Raw genomic sequence first — 13,632 nt, forward strand, 5'->3', positions numbered from 1 at the left:
TCTATGAACCCTACGGCAAGCCGCTCAAAGGTGGATCCAAAAGTCAAATGTCGTCCTATTAAAGACTCTAATGGTAACTGGTAATCATTAAAGTGTTAAATAAGTTAACATCTGCTTTAACAAGATTTTTTTTTTTTTGTTCCTGTTTTAGGTATTTCCACGATTCAACTACAACAGATGAAATAAACTTTTCACAATTGACTGAGTTTTTTTTTTTTTTTTTTTTTTTTTTTTTTTTTTTTTTTTTGATAAATATTTAAACTTGATAACCTGACTTTCTCTCAACAATTTGATTAATGACGGTAATGCCTGTGTAATTTATGTACTGGTTTTTACATTAGAGAAGTTCTGATTATCGGTCAATGGATTTCTCCATCAATAACAACCAATAATCAAGGTTGCTAAATTGGTGTTGGTGACTTAATTTATATTGGTACATCTCTCCCCCTTGAATTATTTGGAATCAAAAGAATGTTTAATTTTCTTCCAACTGTCAAGCCAATGGTGAACCGGCAATGACAGTTTACGTGTAATCTTTGTGTAACAAAAGCTAATTAATGTAGGTCACTCGGCTTGGGAGCTGCATACAGTGCAACTCTCCGGTGGCTTGGATCAATATGTTGCATTATATCTGATACAAGGGTGACTATGGCTCAAGACACTAAGTTGTTCCCAATGGTTGCCTTGCATGGCAGCTTTGTCCTATTATGTGACTAGGACTACCTCGGTGGTTTAATAAAGTGCTATATAAATCAAGTGCGTTTAAATTTTAACATCTAGCACATCTTGTGGACTAGTTCTGCTCCATGTACAGTATTTTAACACTAGCTCTCAAATATGTCAATTACAAAAAAATATTGCTAATTGAATTTTTCTCTGCCTCAATGCCTTTTTTTTTGTTGGAGACACCACTACAGTTTTTTTTTTTTTTTTTTTTTAATTCATAAAATCAAGTTTTGTTTTTGTTTTTTCCTTTTCTATTGCATATTTAAAATTTAGTTTTAATCATTTCATTTGAATATTCGATAAAATACTTGTTTACCAAAATATTTGATAGCTGGATCCCCCTGCTAGTCTACACGTCACTAAACTTTCTACTCTTAATTCATGCGTCACTGGTCTATGGCAGAAAGTTATTGATTGTCTTTATTCATGTCGAAGACAGTTCTAAAATCATATTTCATTTCAGTAGAATGTCTCGCTATGACCCGTGAAGGCAACTAACAAAATGGGAGAAAATCCGATTTTTAACTCGTACCGTAAACGCAGCCAATGATGACGTGTTATTTAGGCGCCGTGTTGTCTTCGTGTGAAGCGATGTGAGGCTGACTGTGCACACAAAACAGTTATTTACTGAAAAAACGATATACTAGCAAAGAAATGACCTCAGCGATCATCTCAGCTATTAACGTCCTCGTCAGGCCGCTGAATGGTGAGCTGCTTAAAGAACTGAACTAAATAAACGGCACTATTACTTCATTTTACCCCGTTAGGGCACGTTTAAAAAAATAAAGCTCAAATTCTATATAACAATATGTGAATATGTATAATTTCTAATAATGTAGTTGATACAATATTAAACAAATACTTTATTTGGAAACTTTCGTTTTTCCTTTCTCATCTTAAAGAGTAAAGCCTCTATTTATTATTATTTTTTACTTGGTCACGTTTATTGTGTATTTTACAACAATTCTCTCATAAATATGACAACGTGTGTCCTAACCTGACAGTCTCTAAGGACAAATGTTATCCAGTATTATCTAGTAGTTTTATATTCATGATCATAGTGGGAAAAAAATGACACCATAATATGATATTAATTAACTACGCCAAACTGTTATACATTCAAATATAATTTAGTTTTACTGTATATTAAGGGGCAACTCAATAGATTTAGCTGATTAAATAATAATGCTATTCTAAAATGTAATAGATTATTATTTTATACTACTACCACTAACACATTTATGCATGCTGTTTTTTTTATTTATTTATTAGTAATACTTTAATATTAAACTACATTAATGTAAGTAAAACTACTATGCGCTTGTCTTTTATTTCTATATCTCTTGCATATTGTTAAATGTGACAGAATGGTTTTTTAATTGTTACTCAATTTTAATATCTGTGGTAGAGCTGGGTGATATGGATCAAAATTAATTCATATTTAGATATTTTTTCTCAAAATGGCGATATACGATATGAATCTCGATGTTTTTAATTCAATTAAAGTCTAACTAGAAAGACAATTCTGGGTTAAATTTTCTAATGCAAAATGCCACTCAGGCTAAAATAACATCACAGTGATTTAAAAAAAAACAAAAAACTAGGAGATAGAAATCCACAATGGGATAATAAAAATATGCAAAAGGACACCAAAAGAGAAAAAATACACAATGGGATAAGAAAAATCCAAGAACAACATGCATAATTAAAATATACACAAAACAACTCAGAAAAATTACAGAAAAAAAAACCGTAAAAGAAATGCTTGCAAAAATTTATGAACAGGGCAACAAAATACACAAAAGAAGGAAAAAAATACACAATGGGACAGGGACATTTATTAACAAACAATATGTGCCACTTTTGCTTTTTTTTCTGCTGTAAGGGACAGTTCTAAGAAGTAGTGATAGCAGCGACATCTAAAACGAGTATTTTATATTGTATTTTTCTATATCGCCAAAATAGAAAACTCGATATATCTTGAATGTCGATATATTGCCCATGCTTAGTCTGTGGTCCACTTTATTAGAGCCAGTTCAACAGATCATTTTGTTTTGTGCTTTTTTGTAAATGTAACTTTTTGCCTTAATTTAAATTAAGTGCGTTTGTGTTTCTCACAACAGAAGCCTCCGCTCAACCCTCACAGCAGGGTGCGCTCCTGGTGGCTCTGAAGGCCAACAGAGCCTCTTTACTAGAGCGTCTCCATGGCGACGGTAGCTTTGAGGTGGTGCGGCGTCTGCGTGAGGAAGTCAGCGCAGCAGCTTCGAAGGAGTGGTTGTGCAGCGATGCAGCAGAGGATGTTGTGTGGTGCTTTGTGCAGGAGTGCCTTCTGCTGCTGCTCACCTTAAAGCAACACCTGTCCAATGAGCTGCATCGCTTCCAACAGGCCACGCCCCCCACTTCTGCCACACGCTGCACCCCAGAAATGGCTCCACCCCTTCCTCCTGATGTACTGAGCGTGGCTCAGCAGAAGACGGTGCGAGCAGCGCTTCAGTTTGTGGTCTGCCTAGGTCTGTGTCCCTACCTGGCTCCTGGTGTGGGCGTGCCTCTGGGTCGCAGGTCTGCATTTGGAGCCACAGTGGAGAATGTGGTTAAGGAGGGGGCTGGGCCTACAGCGGGACGCCGCCTCCTCGTAACCACCAACGCCCTGCTGCAGGTGGCGGAGATTTCGTCTCTTGCCACTCTGGTGTTCACACAAAATCTGTCTGATGTGCTGGCAGCTCTGTGCCAGCTGGGACACCAGTCACTCCGAGAAGACCAGAAGGTACAGCTCGTTCATTTACATTTAACAGTTATTTACAATTAAAAAACTCATATTTAAGGTTGTGTTTGGCCAAAACAGCTTACCGACAAAGTCAGTGAGACTGTGACATTTAAGGGTCTTTTTCTTGTTCTCTAAAGCTGTGGTTCTTCAAGTTTTTTGGTACTGGGACTGGGTGATATGGACCAAAAGTCATATCTCAATATGTTTTCTCAAAATATTGATATACGATGTTAATCTCATTCATTTTATTTCAAATGACATCTGACCAGAAAGACAATTCTTGGAGTAATGTGATGATCCAAATGCCACACAGGCACAGTTACTAACAAACAGTTGCACAGTATGTGTCACTTTAAAGATAGAGATAAGGATTACCTTTATTAGTCCCACAAAGGGGAAATTTACAGAGTTTCAGCTGCAGATAAATAGGATGATATACTGTATATGCATGGGCCTGTACACATACAGATAGAAAGAGGGAAGTCTTTTTCTCCTCTAAGGGACAGCACGTGTGAATGAGTTCTGTAGTGTGGCTTGTTTAGGGGAAGGTGATCCCCTGATGTTGAAGTCGCTTGGTATTGCTATGTCGACCACAACGGCTTTCCTCTGCTCTTTGTCCACCACCACAATATCGATATATATATATATATATATATATATATATATATCGATATAGGAGATTTCCGATTTTGTAATTCCCAAAATATTAAAGTCTATAAATATATATATATCTTGAATCTCGATATATTGCCCAGCACTATCAAGTACCCCCTTTCTCTTATTTCTAAATCCAAGCACCCCCCCTTTGTCCTATAGAGCATAATGATGGAATGAATGAGCGTTAACACATTTTATGGAATCCAATTTTGTAAATAAGTGGAATAAAATGGTGTTTAGTGGCTCCTGAATAGAATAGTTTTTATCACTTCCAGTCGTCTCCTGTCTTTATGTTTTAGTCACACAAAGGTGAGCATTTCAGAGTCCTTCGTGCAGTGCTATATATGTATTTTCTACAGTCTATGTATGTACCGGCAAACGCCCCGCCCCCACGCTCTGTCTCATGTTTATAAAGCAGCATGAGCACGGCTACGGAGTGGGTGGGAGGAGGGTGGGCCGTCCTCGGGACCTATGTCACCGTGCCATGAGGAGGAAGTCAGTGTCCCATCTAAACATGGCCACTCATGAATATGCATAAGTAGGCCGCAAATCAGCCCGTTTGTGTCGAGTTGCTCAGAAAGTGACTTTTCAGAGGCTAAAACTCTGCAAAACTGGCGAGTCTGGGAAAATAAACCTCAAATACTATGTTTTTGGGGTTCTTAGAACAAATGGAGATGGGTGAAAAATAGCATGATATGGGACCTTTAACAAACTGTTTGTTTTAATTTGATCTTTAATTTCAGGTCATTGTTTTTCTGTCTTATCTGTCCCATCTCCTCCTCCTGCAGCCTCTCTCTGCTGATGAGAGACGTTCCTGTCGACAGGCGCTTAAAAGCTTGCTGGGAAAAGTTTATCAGCCAATCGTTATCAAGGAGCTGCTGATCCTTCAAGGTGGACCTAAGCAGGTGAGACCTCTGTAGCATATGCTCTGTATACACATGCTTCTTTTTCTGTTTTATATTACTTCATTGCTATTAGTCAAGGTTGCGTTCAATTATAATTGTAATTGTGTATTTGATAATTATTTACAATTATGGCATCATTATAATTGTAATATAATTAAAATCTGTTGCTTTTGTGATTGTTTTTAAATTGTAATTGATTTGAGATAATTTACTTTGTAATTGCCATGAAAATTCTATAAAAATTGTCAATTATAATTTAACGCTAAACTAGGTAATTGTAATTCAACTTTAGTAATTGAGAACGTAATTGTAATTGACTTTCTGAGGATAAAAATAATAGTAATTTAATTGGAAAAAGAGTGCTGGTCACTAAAATTGTAATTGAATTGAAGTCGTAATTGTAACTAAAAAATGTAATTGACACCAACCCTGCTATTAGGATTCAGTTTTTTCCCCTTTTTTTTCTGCATTGCTGTCCTTCCAGTCCAGTCCAGTAGGAGGCGGCGTTGGTGCCAGTAGCAGAGCAGGTCTGACCTCAGCTCCCGCTTGGCTCCGTCGTCTGTGTGGTCAGCTGCTGTCTGAGCGTCTCATGCAGCCTAAAGGCCTGCAGGCTGTAGTTAGAGCCATCCTGGAAGGAGGAACAGGTGAGGATGAGGAGTCACCCATGTGATCAATACTGTATTTATTGAAATGCTCTAATCAGAGACCACACAGCCACAAAATAAGATCCTGGATAGAAAGAGAGAATTTAATGTAACATTTTGATAACGAGGAAAGCTGCTGGATGTTCAATACATTTTATTTTTGCCCGTGTTTTTAGTATGAGGCAGAATTCACCTATTAGAATTAACATAAGGGTGACAACACATTTAACATAAATGTATGCAACAATATGATGTCAAAAACACAAGGTGGCCTCCATGTCACCCACACACATTAGAGCTAAAGGTGTGCACTAGGGCTGGCCAATATATTGTGATTCAAGATATATCGACTTTTTATTTTTTATTCATACAGTCATACAGTACAAATCACATACAAGTATTAGAGTACAGTCAAACAGTGTTCTTTTTAAGATTTTTAAAATTTTTTAAGATATTTTTATATTTTATAGCTTATTTGGTATTGTAATACTCGTTTTAGGAGTCGCTGCTTGTGCTTTTGCTCTCAGAACAGCATGAAAAGTACAGTTTAATGGATATCTGAGTGTGTCCTAACCCCAGACCTTTCCCTAAACAGGCCACACTGCAGAACTCACTCACACGTGCTGTCACTTATAGAAGAAAAAGCTAAAAGTGGCACATATTGTTCATAGATGTGCCTCTGTGGCATTCGTCATTAGCACATTGAATCCAGAATTGTCTTTCTGGTAAGACTTATTGAGTTAAAAATGTCAAGATTAATATTGTATAATGACATTTTGAGAGAAAATAATGAGACATGAGTTTTGGTCCATATCGCCAAATGAAACTGTCCTTTAACGCTCCATATTTATTGGACATTTTTAGACCCACTCCTTCAAACAAGCTTTTTATATTTAATGATGTTTTTGTCAAGATTATTTTAATGCTTGTTAATGTAGATTTTACTCTTTAAGCACTTTGCTGCTGTTAAGCTTGAGTGCTCATTTAATGACAGATCTCATACCCTTTTGAAGATGACGTAAGGCAATCCTCCTGCGCCCTCAGCCAACCAGAGGAGAGCGATATCAGATCTGTTTTATCTCAGACAGCAGACACAGAATAATACAGCCAGGACGGTAACAGTTATACATTGTAAAATAGATGATTGCATGGATGGATGGACTGACGTTCAGAGCAAACACTAAACACTATGGTTTTTTGTTTTGTGTTTTATGAGTCTTTTGAACTTCAAAACTGAACAACTAACTTCTTTGTAAAACTTTTAATGCTGACGTACACTGTGTGTCCTGCAGGGGGCGAGTCTGACTGGAAGAAATGTGATGCTGTGGCTCGGATCCTCGTCGCCTGCCCTCAGCAGTCAACCTCTCCCGATGATTACTTCAGACTCGTCTGTCCGCAGGTTAGAAACACATCATTGTTCCCGTCATGAAGGACAATCTAACCTTGATAATATTCATCCTTGTTAAACTGAGCCCAACACTGATGTGAGCTCAATCTGATGTTACTGTGGTCCAGATTCTGGACCTCCTCCATTTCAAAGACAAACTGACGGCCCTGCAGTTCCAGCGCGTGGCCACCAGGGCGGCCCTCTGCATGCTGGCAGAGCGACCTAGCTTTGCTCACCAGTACCTGCTCAGCCCTGTGCTGGCTCCTCTCCACCGCTGTGCCTCCATGTCAGGTCAGTCATTGTCATCAGCACACAGTTATAAACACGTCATAAAAAAACAACCAAATATTTCTTCTTTGGTTGACTTTCTTCAGACGACTCTCAGGATTTCATCAGCGAATCAGAGCTGACACAGAGCATAGAAGACGTTTACAAGGTGAGACGATCCTCATGAATATAATGATTTAAAGGCTTTTTGACAGGGTTCCCACGGATCCCTAAAAAGTCTTGAAAGGCATTCAATTCATGAATCTAAAAATAAGGCTTTAAATGTCATTAAAATGTCTTAAATCAATCTTTCAAAAGTTTTATATTTTATCACATAATAAGTATGATTTTATGATTGTAATTAGTCTCACGTTCCAAAATAAATGGGAACATTCTTTTTTTTTTTTTTAAATGTATAAACAACTAGTTTTTGCAAAATAAAAATAAAAAAAAGAAATAGAAATTCATCAACATTCAAATTTTTTTTCTTCTTTTTTCTACCAAAGCAACTGAGCATCGTTACACTGTTTGTTTTATTAAAACAAATGATTTGATGCAGAAAGCAGAAGTTTCATTGTATGAAGCCTTATCTAATCGAATGCAGGTTGTGTAGGCTTATTTCAGTTTTGTTACTGTTCCTCCCTAGTGCAGAGGTGGGAAAATGTAAATTTAAGGAAAATTGTCTCTCCAACAAATATTTTTTTAATCTATTTTATGTATTTTATATCTATTTTTCTAGTCATCTTGCGTTTTTGGAGTGATTTTGATTATTTTTAGTGTTTTTTATTTTTGTGTTTACTTTGAGAGCCGCCAGTTGTACGTCTGCACTAGACACTAGAAAAAAATTACCCTAACCCTATGTAATTGATGTGGCGTTATTGTGTTTACTGTAAAGTTGGTCTTAATTTAATTTCAAATGGCAATAAAAAAAGTTTTGAATTTAGTTTGACTAAAGCTGTAGGAACCTTTCTTTGAGCACACAGTGATCATAGCTATTAGGTTAAAAACATGAGACGTGCACACGAGGACAGAATCTTCAGTTTAAAGATCAACCTGCTACTGTGTGTGTCTGTGTCCTTTTCCTTCCAGCTCTGGGTAGTTGGAAACAGTCCGTCAACGCCCCTCATTGATGCTCTCAAAGAAGTTCTTCCTGTCATTTTCTCGCTCTTCTGTTTTACGAAAAAGAACGCATCCCACCTACGGTGAGACACTTTCTCAATGAGACCTGTGAGAGCTCAATTCAAAAATCCTAATTTCTGCACAAAGAAAATCTGAATTTTCTGTTAAATACTAAAAGTGTGATTATAACCTGTGATGTACCCAATGCTGCACACAGAATCATTTATGTGATGCTGTGTTAGATTGATCCGATTTCCTGAAGAGTTTGACTGAAATGACCACACAGACCAGACATGGGCAAGTGGTGGCCTGTTGACCACAGGCGGACATTGGTCTAATTAGTCTAACATAAACATACAAAGTGACTCCAAAAACAGACAAAATGACTCCAAAAACACGCAAAAAGGCACGAAAAACACACAAAATGAGTACATAAACACAGAATTAGTCCAAAAACACACAATACCACAACAAAATAACAAAGCAACAACAAAAACAGACAACTTACTCAAAAAACACTCAAAATGACACACATAATTAGACACAATACGACAAGATAATAACAAAGTAATAGGGATGTAACGATTCACTCAACTCCCGATACGATTCGATTCACGATACTGGGTTCACGATACGATTCTCTCACGATTTATTTTACAAAATGGGACTGTAGACAAATTTTTTTTTTTGGGAAAAAACTAGAAAATACTGTATTATTTTCCTTTGATTTTTCATTGTCGAAAGAATTCTTTGATAAACTATTCAAAACAATGCAATTTAACTAAAAATAAATCTTGAATGAAATAAATAAAGGAATAATACAAATGAAAATGAAGCCTATTAATTTAAATTCTGGTTCTATAATAAACAATGCAAAACTGCATAATAGTTCTTTTTCTTTTAAAAGTGCAACTGAAAATGTATTTTGTGCCTTAACAATTGGACTTTAAAAAAAAAAAAACAGTGATTACACTGATTTACGTCATATTTGTTTGGACCAGCAGAGGGCGCTGGTAATACAGTGGTCGGTTGGCATGCAGAAATTCTTGCAGTGAATAAGAGAAGCTATGCTAGCAGACAGAGCTAATAGAAAAACGTGACTTTTACAGATATTCAAGTAATATTACAGATATTCTTTCGGTGCTAAAGGGGTAATGAATCATTTATTAACATATTTAAGAGTAGAAGGCGGCCAGAAAGAAAGTATTAGCAGACTCCGCCCGCCGCCTACACTTGTGGATAGCGTCCTCTGCTGGTTAAAAAAAGTACTGCGATTCAATTTTCCTACAAAGTAACATCCCTACAAAGTAACAACAAAAATATGCAAAAAGCCTTTATTCTTCCCAGTATTAATATTCAGATCATATATTATTCTAAATGCTGAAAATAAATATGGATAATGTGGCACCCAGATCAGACAAACATGTTTTCGTGACCCCCCCCCCACCGTGATAAAAGTTGTCCATCTCTGATATACACTGAGCTGTAAAGAAACCGTAAGATGTCACACTTTAACCCCTAATACAGTTTAATTACATAAAATAATGACATGTTTCACCGTATTTTGATAAAATGATATTGAGAAACCTTCTGTGTTATGTGATTGTGCTCTGCAGCGCCCCCTGTCAGGAGATTGTGCTGTGGTATCTGAGCCACACTGACTCACCTGCTGCTCTGTGGGCTCTGAGGGGCCTCTCAGGTTTGCTGGGAGGGAAACGCTCAGTGGCTGCAGGCTTTCACTTCAGCCCGGGCAGCGATGGAGGAGCCAGACTGAGCCGGATGGAGAGCTGCAGGTCAGAACTCACCTTCTCATATCCTTCTTTAACAAACAAAAGAAAAATATAGCTCAGTGTTTAAGCTGATATTTTCCCATCGTTTGTGGGCAGCAGGGTTGGGGTCAATTACATTTTTCAGTTACAATTATGTTTTCAATTATCCATGTTCAATTCCAATTCAATTTTTTTTTCAATTACAATTATTTTTTATCCTCAGAAAGTCAGTTACAATAAGCCAAATCAGCATTATCAGTACGCATGCGTGATTCCCGGGTCAATATATCCGGGTCAGAGTTCACGACTGCCCAGCGTGTCAACAAAGCCCCTGTCTAGCGGAACAACCGGCTACTTATACGGACTTTTAGGCATTTACTTTGCTTAAGGTCATTTTAAGACAATATGCCAGGGTCCCATTGTTCAGTGCGTGGCTGTTCCAACGGTACACGTGGGCTTAATACGTGGATGAAAGAGTTTTGCCCCGTTCACGAGTGCAATAAAGGAACCTCACGATGTATATGCGACCCGCCATACGTACTCATCCCATTTCCTACTGAAAGAAAAGATCCAGAACGTCGTGCCGAATGGATTAAATCAGTAAGTTTGACATATACTGTACTACATTAAAGCTAACTAGTAAACTAGTATATAAATATTATATTGTGGTGTACATGTTAGAGAGGTGTCTCTCACCCAGCAGGTTTTGGGGGTTTGTTGGCGTCCTTTTCTTTCTCGCCACAATATGCCCGATCCCCCCAGGATCAACTGTCAACATCGATCTCGAGCAGAGATTTATAATCAAGGTTGACAGCCTCTCGTTCCTGCTGTTTTGTCAAAACTATAGGTGCTTTTTGAAATGACAATGCCCAAGCGAGGGCCACCAGTTCTTTCTTCCTCTTCCCAGTAACAACGTGTCCACGTCTCTTACAATATTCTTTTAAAACATCCACTTTACAACGCTCAAAATATTCAATATATTTGTCAGACTCGGCCATGGTTACGTTTTATGATACGAGCTAGGCGGGAGCTGGGTAGTCCTGACCTTTGACCCGGACCAGCATGCTTTGCGCGCAGCGAAATGCCGAATCCGCTTATTGCGTTCTTAATTACTAAAGCTCAATCACAATACACCACAATTACTGAGCCTGAAATAAAAAACCTAATAAAAGTTCAACTTCTTCTTGTGTTAGCTTTCTGTTAGCATCTCTAATGATAACGGGTCCTAAATCAGCTGTAAAATACACTAAAAACAAATATCTATCATCTAATTTCTTTCCTATCTATTGATTACCTTGTTAGACTTCCTAATCAATGAAAATATAGGTTTTAATATTTTTGGTGTGGACATCTGAGACTTTTTTGTGTCGGTATACCCCTAGATTAAAAAATAATGAAATAATAAAATGTGGGAAAGCTTGATAATAAACATATTTTAATAATTGTTTGCTACATATGTGTAGAACTGTATATAGAACTGTAACATGGTTCCCCAGTTTAGTGTTAATTATAATTGACAATTTTTATAGAATTTTCATGACAATTATCTGATTATCTGAACTAAATTGCAATTTAATTACGATTACGACTGCAAAAGATTTTTTAAAATTACAATGATAAATAATGAATGATCAATTACGCGATTACAATTATAATTGACCCCAACCCTGGTGGGCTTTTATTTTTTATTTTTTGCAGCCTAATTGTGTTTTTTACTGCCCCCTATTGTTATGGAAGACTATTGTGATTACTCAGCACTATGGATGTTAAAGGCAAAATGAGTGCGTAGATATTTAATAGATAGATAAAACCTGAAGGACCAGTGGTGAAACACTGTTCTAGAGGTTAATCTGTTGTGTGGGGTAAAGCTCGCGCCTGTTTGTTGGTGTTAACTTTTTCCACATGACACGGACCCACACACAAAAAAACCAAAAAAACAACCAAAGACAAAAGCAGACAGACGTGGGTAGGGGAGAAATCCAGTATTAAATGTAGACCTTTCTCATGAACGACTATAACATCTGAAAATAAATTGTGACTTTATTCCTTTTAAAAATTGAGAATGCAAATTTATGCAATGATGCTACTTGTCAATTTTTTTAGGCCGCATCGCCATTTAGTGAGTAAAGAGTGAAATGTGACTGTTTTCTATTTATATATTACGAGCATCCAAATAAGGTTTTGATTGTGGAATATTGGAGAGGGAATAAATGCACTATGATTATCGTTTGCAATATTTGTTACACAATGATTTAAAGCAGGGCCAGCTTTAGGTCATTTGGTGCACTAGGCAAAAGTGGACTTTGCTGCCCCCCACCAATAAATAAATAGAAATAAATAAAGTTTAAAAAAAAAAAACCGGTATGTACACATTATTATTTACTTTTAATATTAAGACAACAATGCAGTTCTGAGATACAACAAACCAATGATAATAATACACTATAATACAATATAACACCTACAGGTAAAGTGCAAATGTCCTGAGGGAACAAAAACAACAATGGTGCAAAAATCCAAAAGCAATGCAAAACAGTGCAATCAAAAGTTAAAATAAAGTATAAAAGTTTCAGTCCATGGAAATTTCTACTTTCCTGTTTGGTTTTACTAGTCAGTAACAAAAACCACACAGTGCAAACAACACAATATAATTGTATGCAATAGAACAATAATTACTGCATATGCAATAAAAGGAATGTAATGAGGGAGGTCAAATAAATAAAACAAAATTAAATTAATATTTAAACAAGAGAAAACAGAGATTTAAAGGCTGTGTTTCAAATGTATTACCTGTATACCTTTTTAAATTCTTCTTCTGATTATTTATTTTTTGGGGGTGCAACATGGCACCCTAGGCGGCCGCCTGGGTTGCCTAACAGCACTGCCGGCCAAATGTACACGTATAAGGGTCTGGAGACACTGGATGAACCTTCTTTCCCTTCTTCACAGTGATGAAGATGATGATCTGTACGAGAAGCTGTCGGAGGAGCAGTGGCACGTAGAGTGTCTGATACAGCTCCTGTCTGAGCTCAAAGACAGCGACCTGCCCGGAGACTTTTTCCTCGTCCTGCTGCAGGTGACTGAAGGCAGTCAGTCAGCCAGCCAGCCACTGGCTCTGTGCTGTCGTCCTATAACCGTGCCTGTCACTGCTGCTCACACAGGAGCTGACCAGCCTGGCAGAGGCAGCAGACGGAGACGAGGCCGTCAGAAACACGCCTGACGTGTCGGCCATGACGCTGCTGGAGGCGGAGCAACATGTGCAGGGTCGGACTGAGACACAGAGCCGTAGGCTTGCTGTGCTACAGGTGTTGGCTGTGATGGTGGAGAGTCTGCAGCACAGCCAGCTGCTGAGGAACAGCTCACAGGTGAACACATGGCTTTGGCTTTATTGGAG

At 37.6% G+C, this 13,632-nt stretch overlaps 1 protein-coding gene across 1 annotated transcript in view; it reads left to right on the plus strand.

Moving 5' to 3' along the window:
- The first annotated feature begins 1,296 nt into the window (after positions 1–1,296).
- Positions 1,297–13,632, plus strand: part of tango6 (transport and golgi organization 6 homolog (Drosophila)) — a 28,651-nt gene continuing 16,315 nt past the window's right edge. Inside the window, exons 1-11 of the mRNA XM_028451570.1 lie at positions 1,297–1,432; positions 2,850–3,490; positions 4,936–5,052; positions 5,537–5,696; positions 6,989–7,095; positions 7,212–7,374; positions 7,458–7,519; positions 8,440–8,552; positions 10,086–10,262; positions 13,188–13,314; positions 13,400–13,603. Coding sequence (XP_028307371.1) covers positions 1,381–1,432; positions 2,850–3,490; positions 4,936–5,052; positions 5,537–5,696; positions 6,989–7,095; positions 7,212–7,374; positions 7,458–7,519; positions 8,440–8,552; positions 10,086–10,262; positions 13,188–13,314; positions 13,400–13,603 — 1,923 coding nt within the window. The 5' untranslated portion in view covers positions 1,297–1,380. The remainder of the gene's footprint in view (positions 1,433–2,849; positions 3,491–4,935; positions 5,053–5,536; positions 5,697–6,988; positions 7,096–7,211; positions 7,375–7,457; positions 7,520–8,439; positions 8,553–10,085; positions 10,263–13,187; positions 13,315–13,399; positions 13,604–13,632) is intronic.

This window comes from Gouania willdenowi, chromosome 6, assembly GCF_900634775.1.
Source record: "Gouania willdenowi chromosome 6, fGouWil2.1, whole genome shotgun sequence".
In the NCBI taxonomy this organism is placed as follows: Eukaryota; Metazoa; Chordata; class Actinopteri; order Blenniiformes; family Gobiesocidae; genus Gouania; species Gouania willdenowi.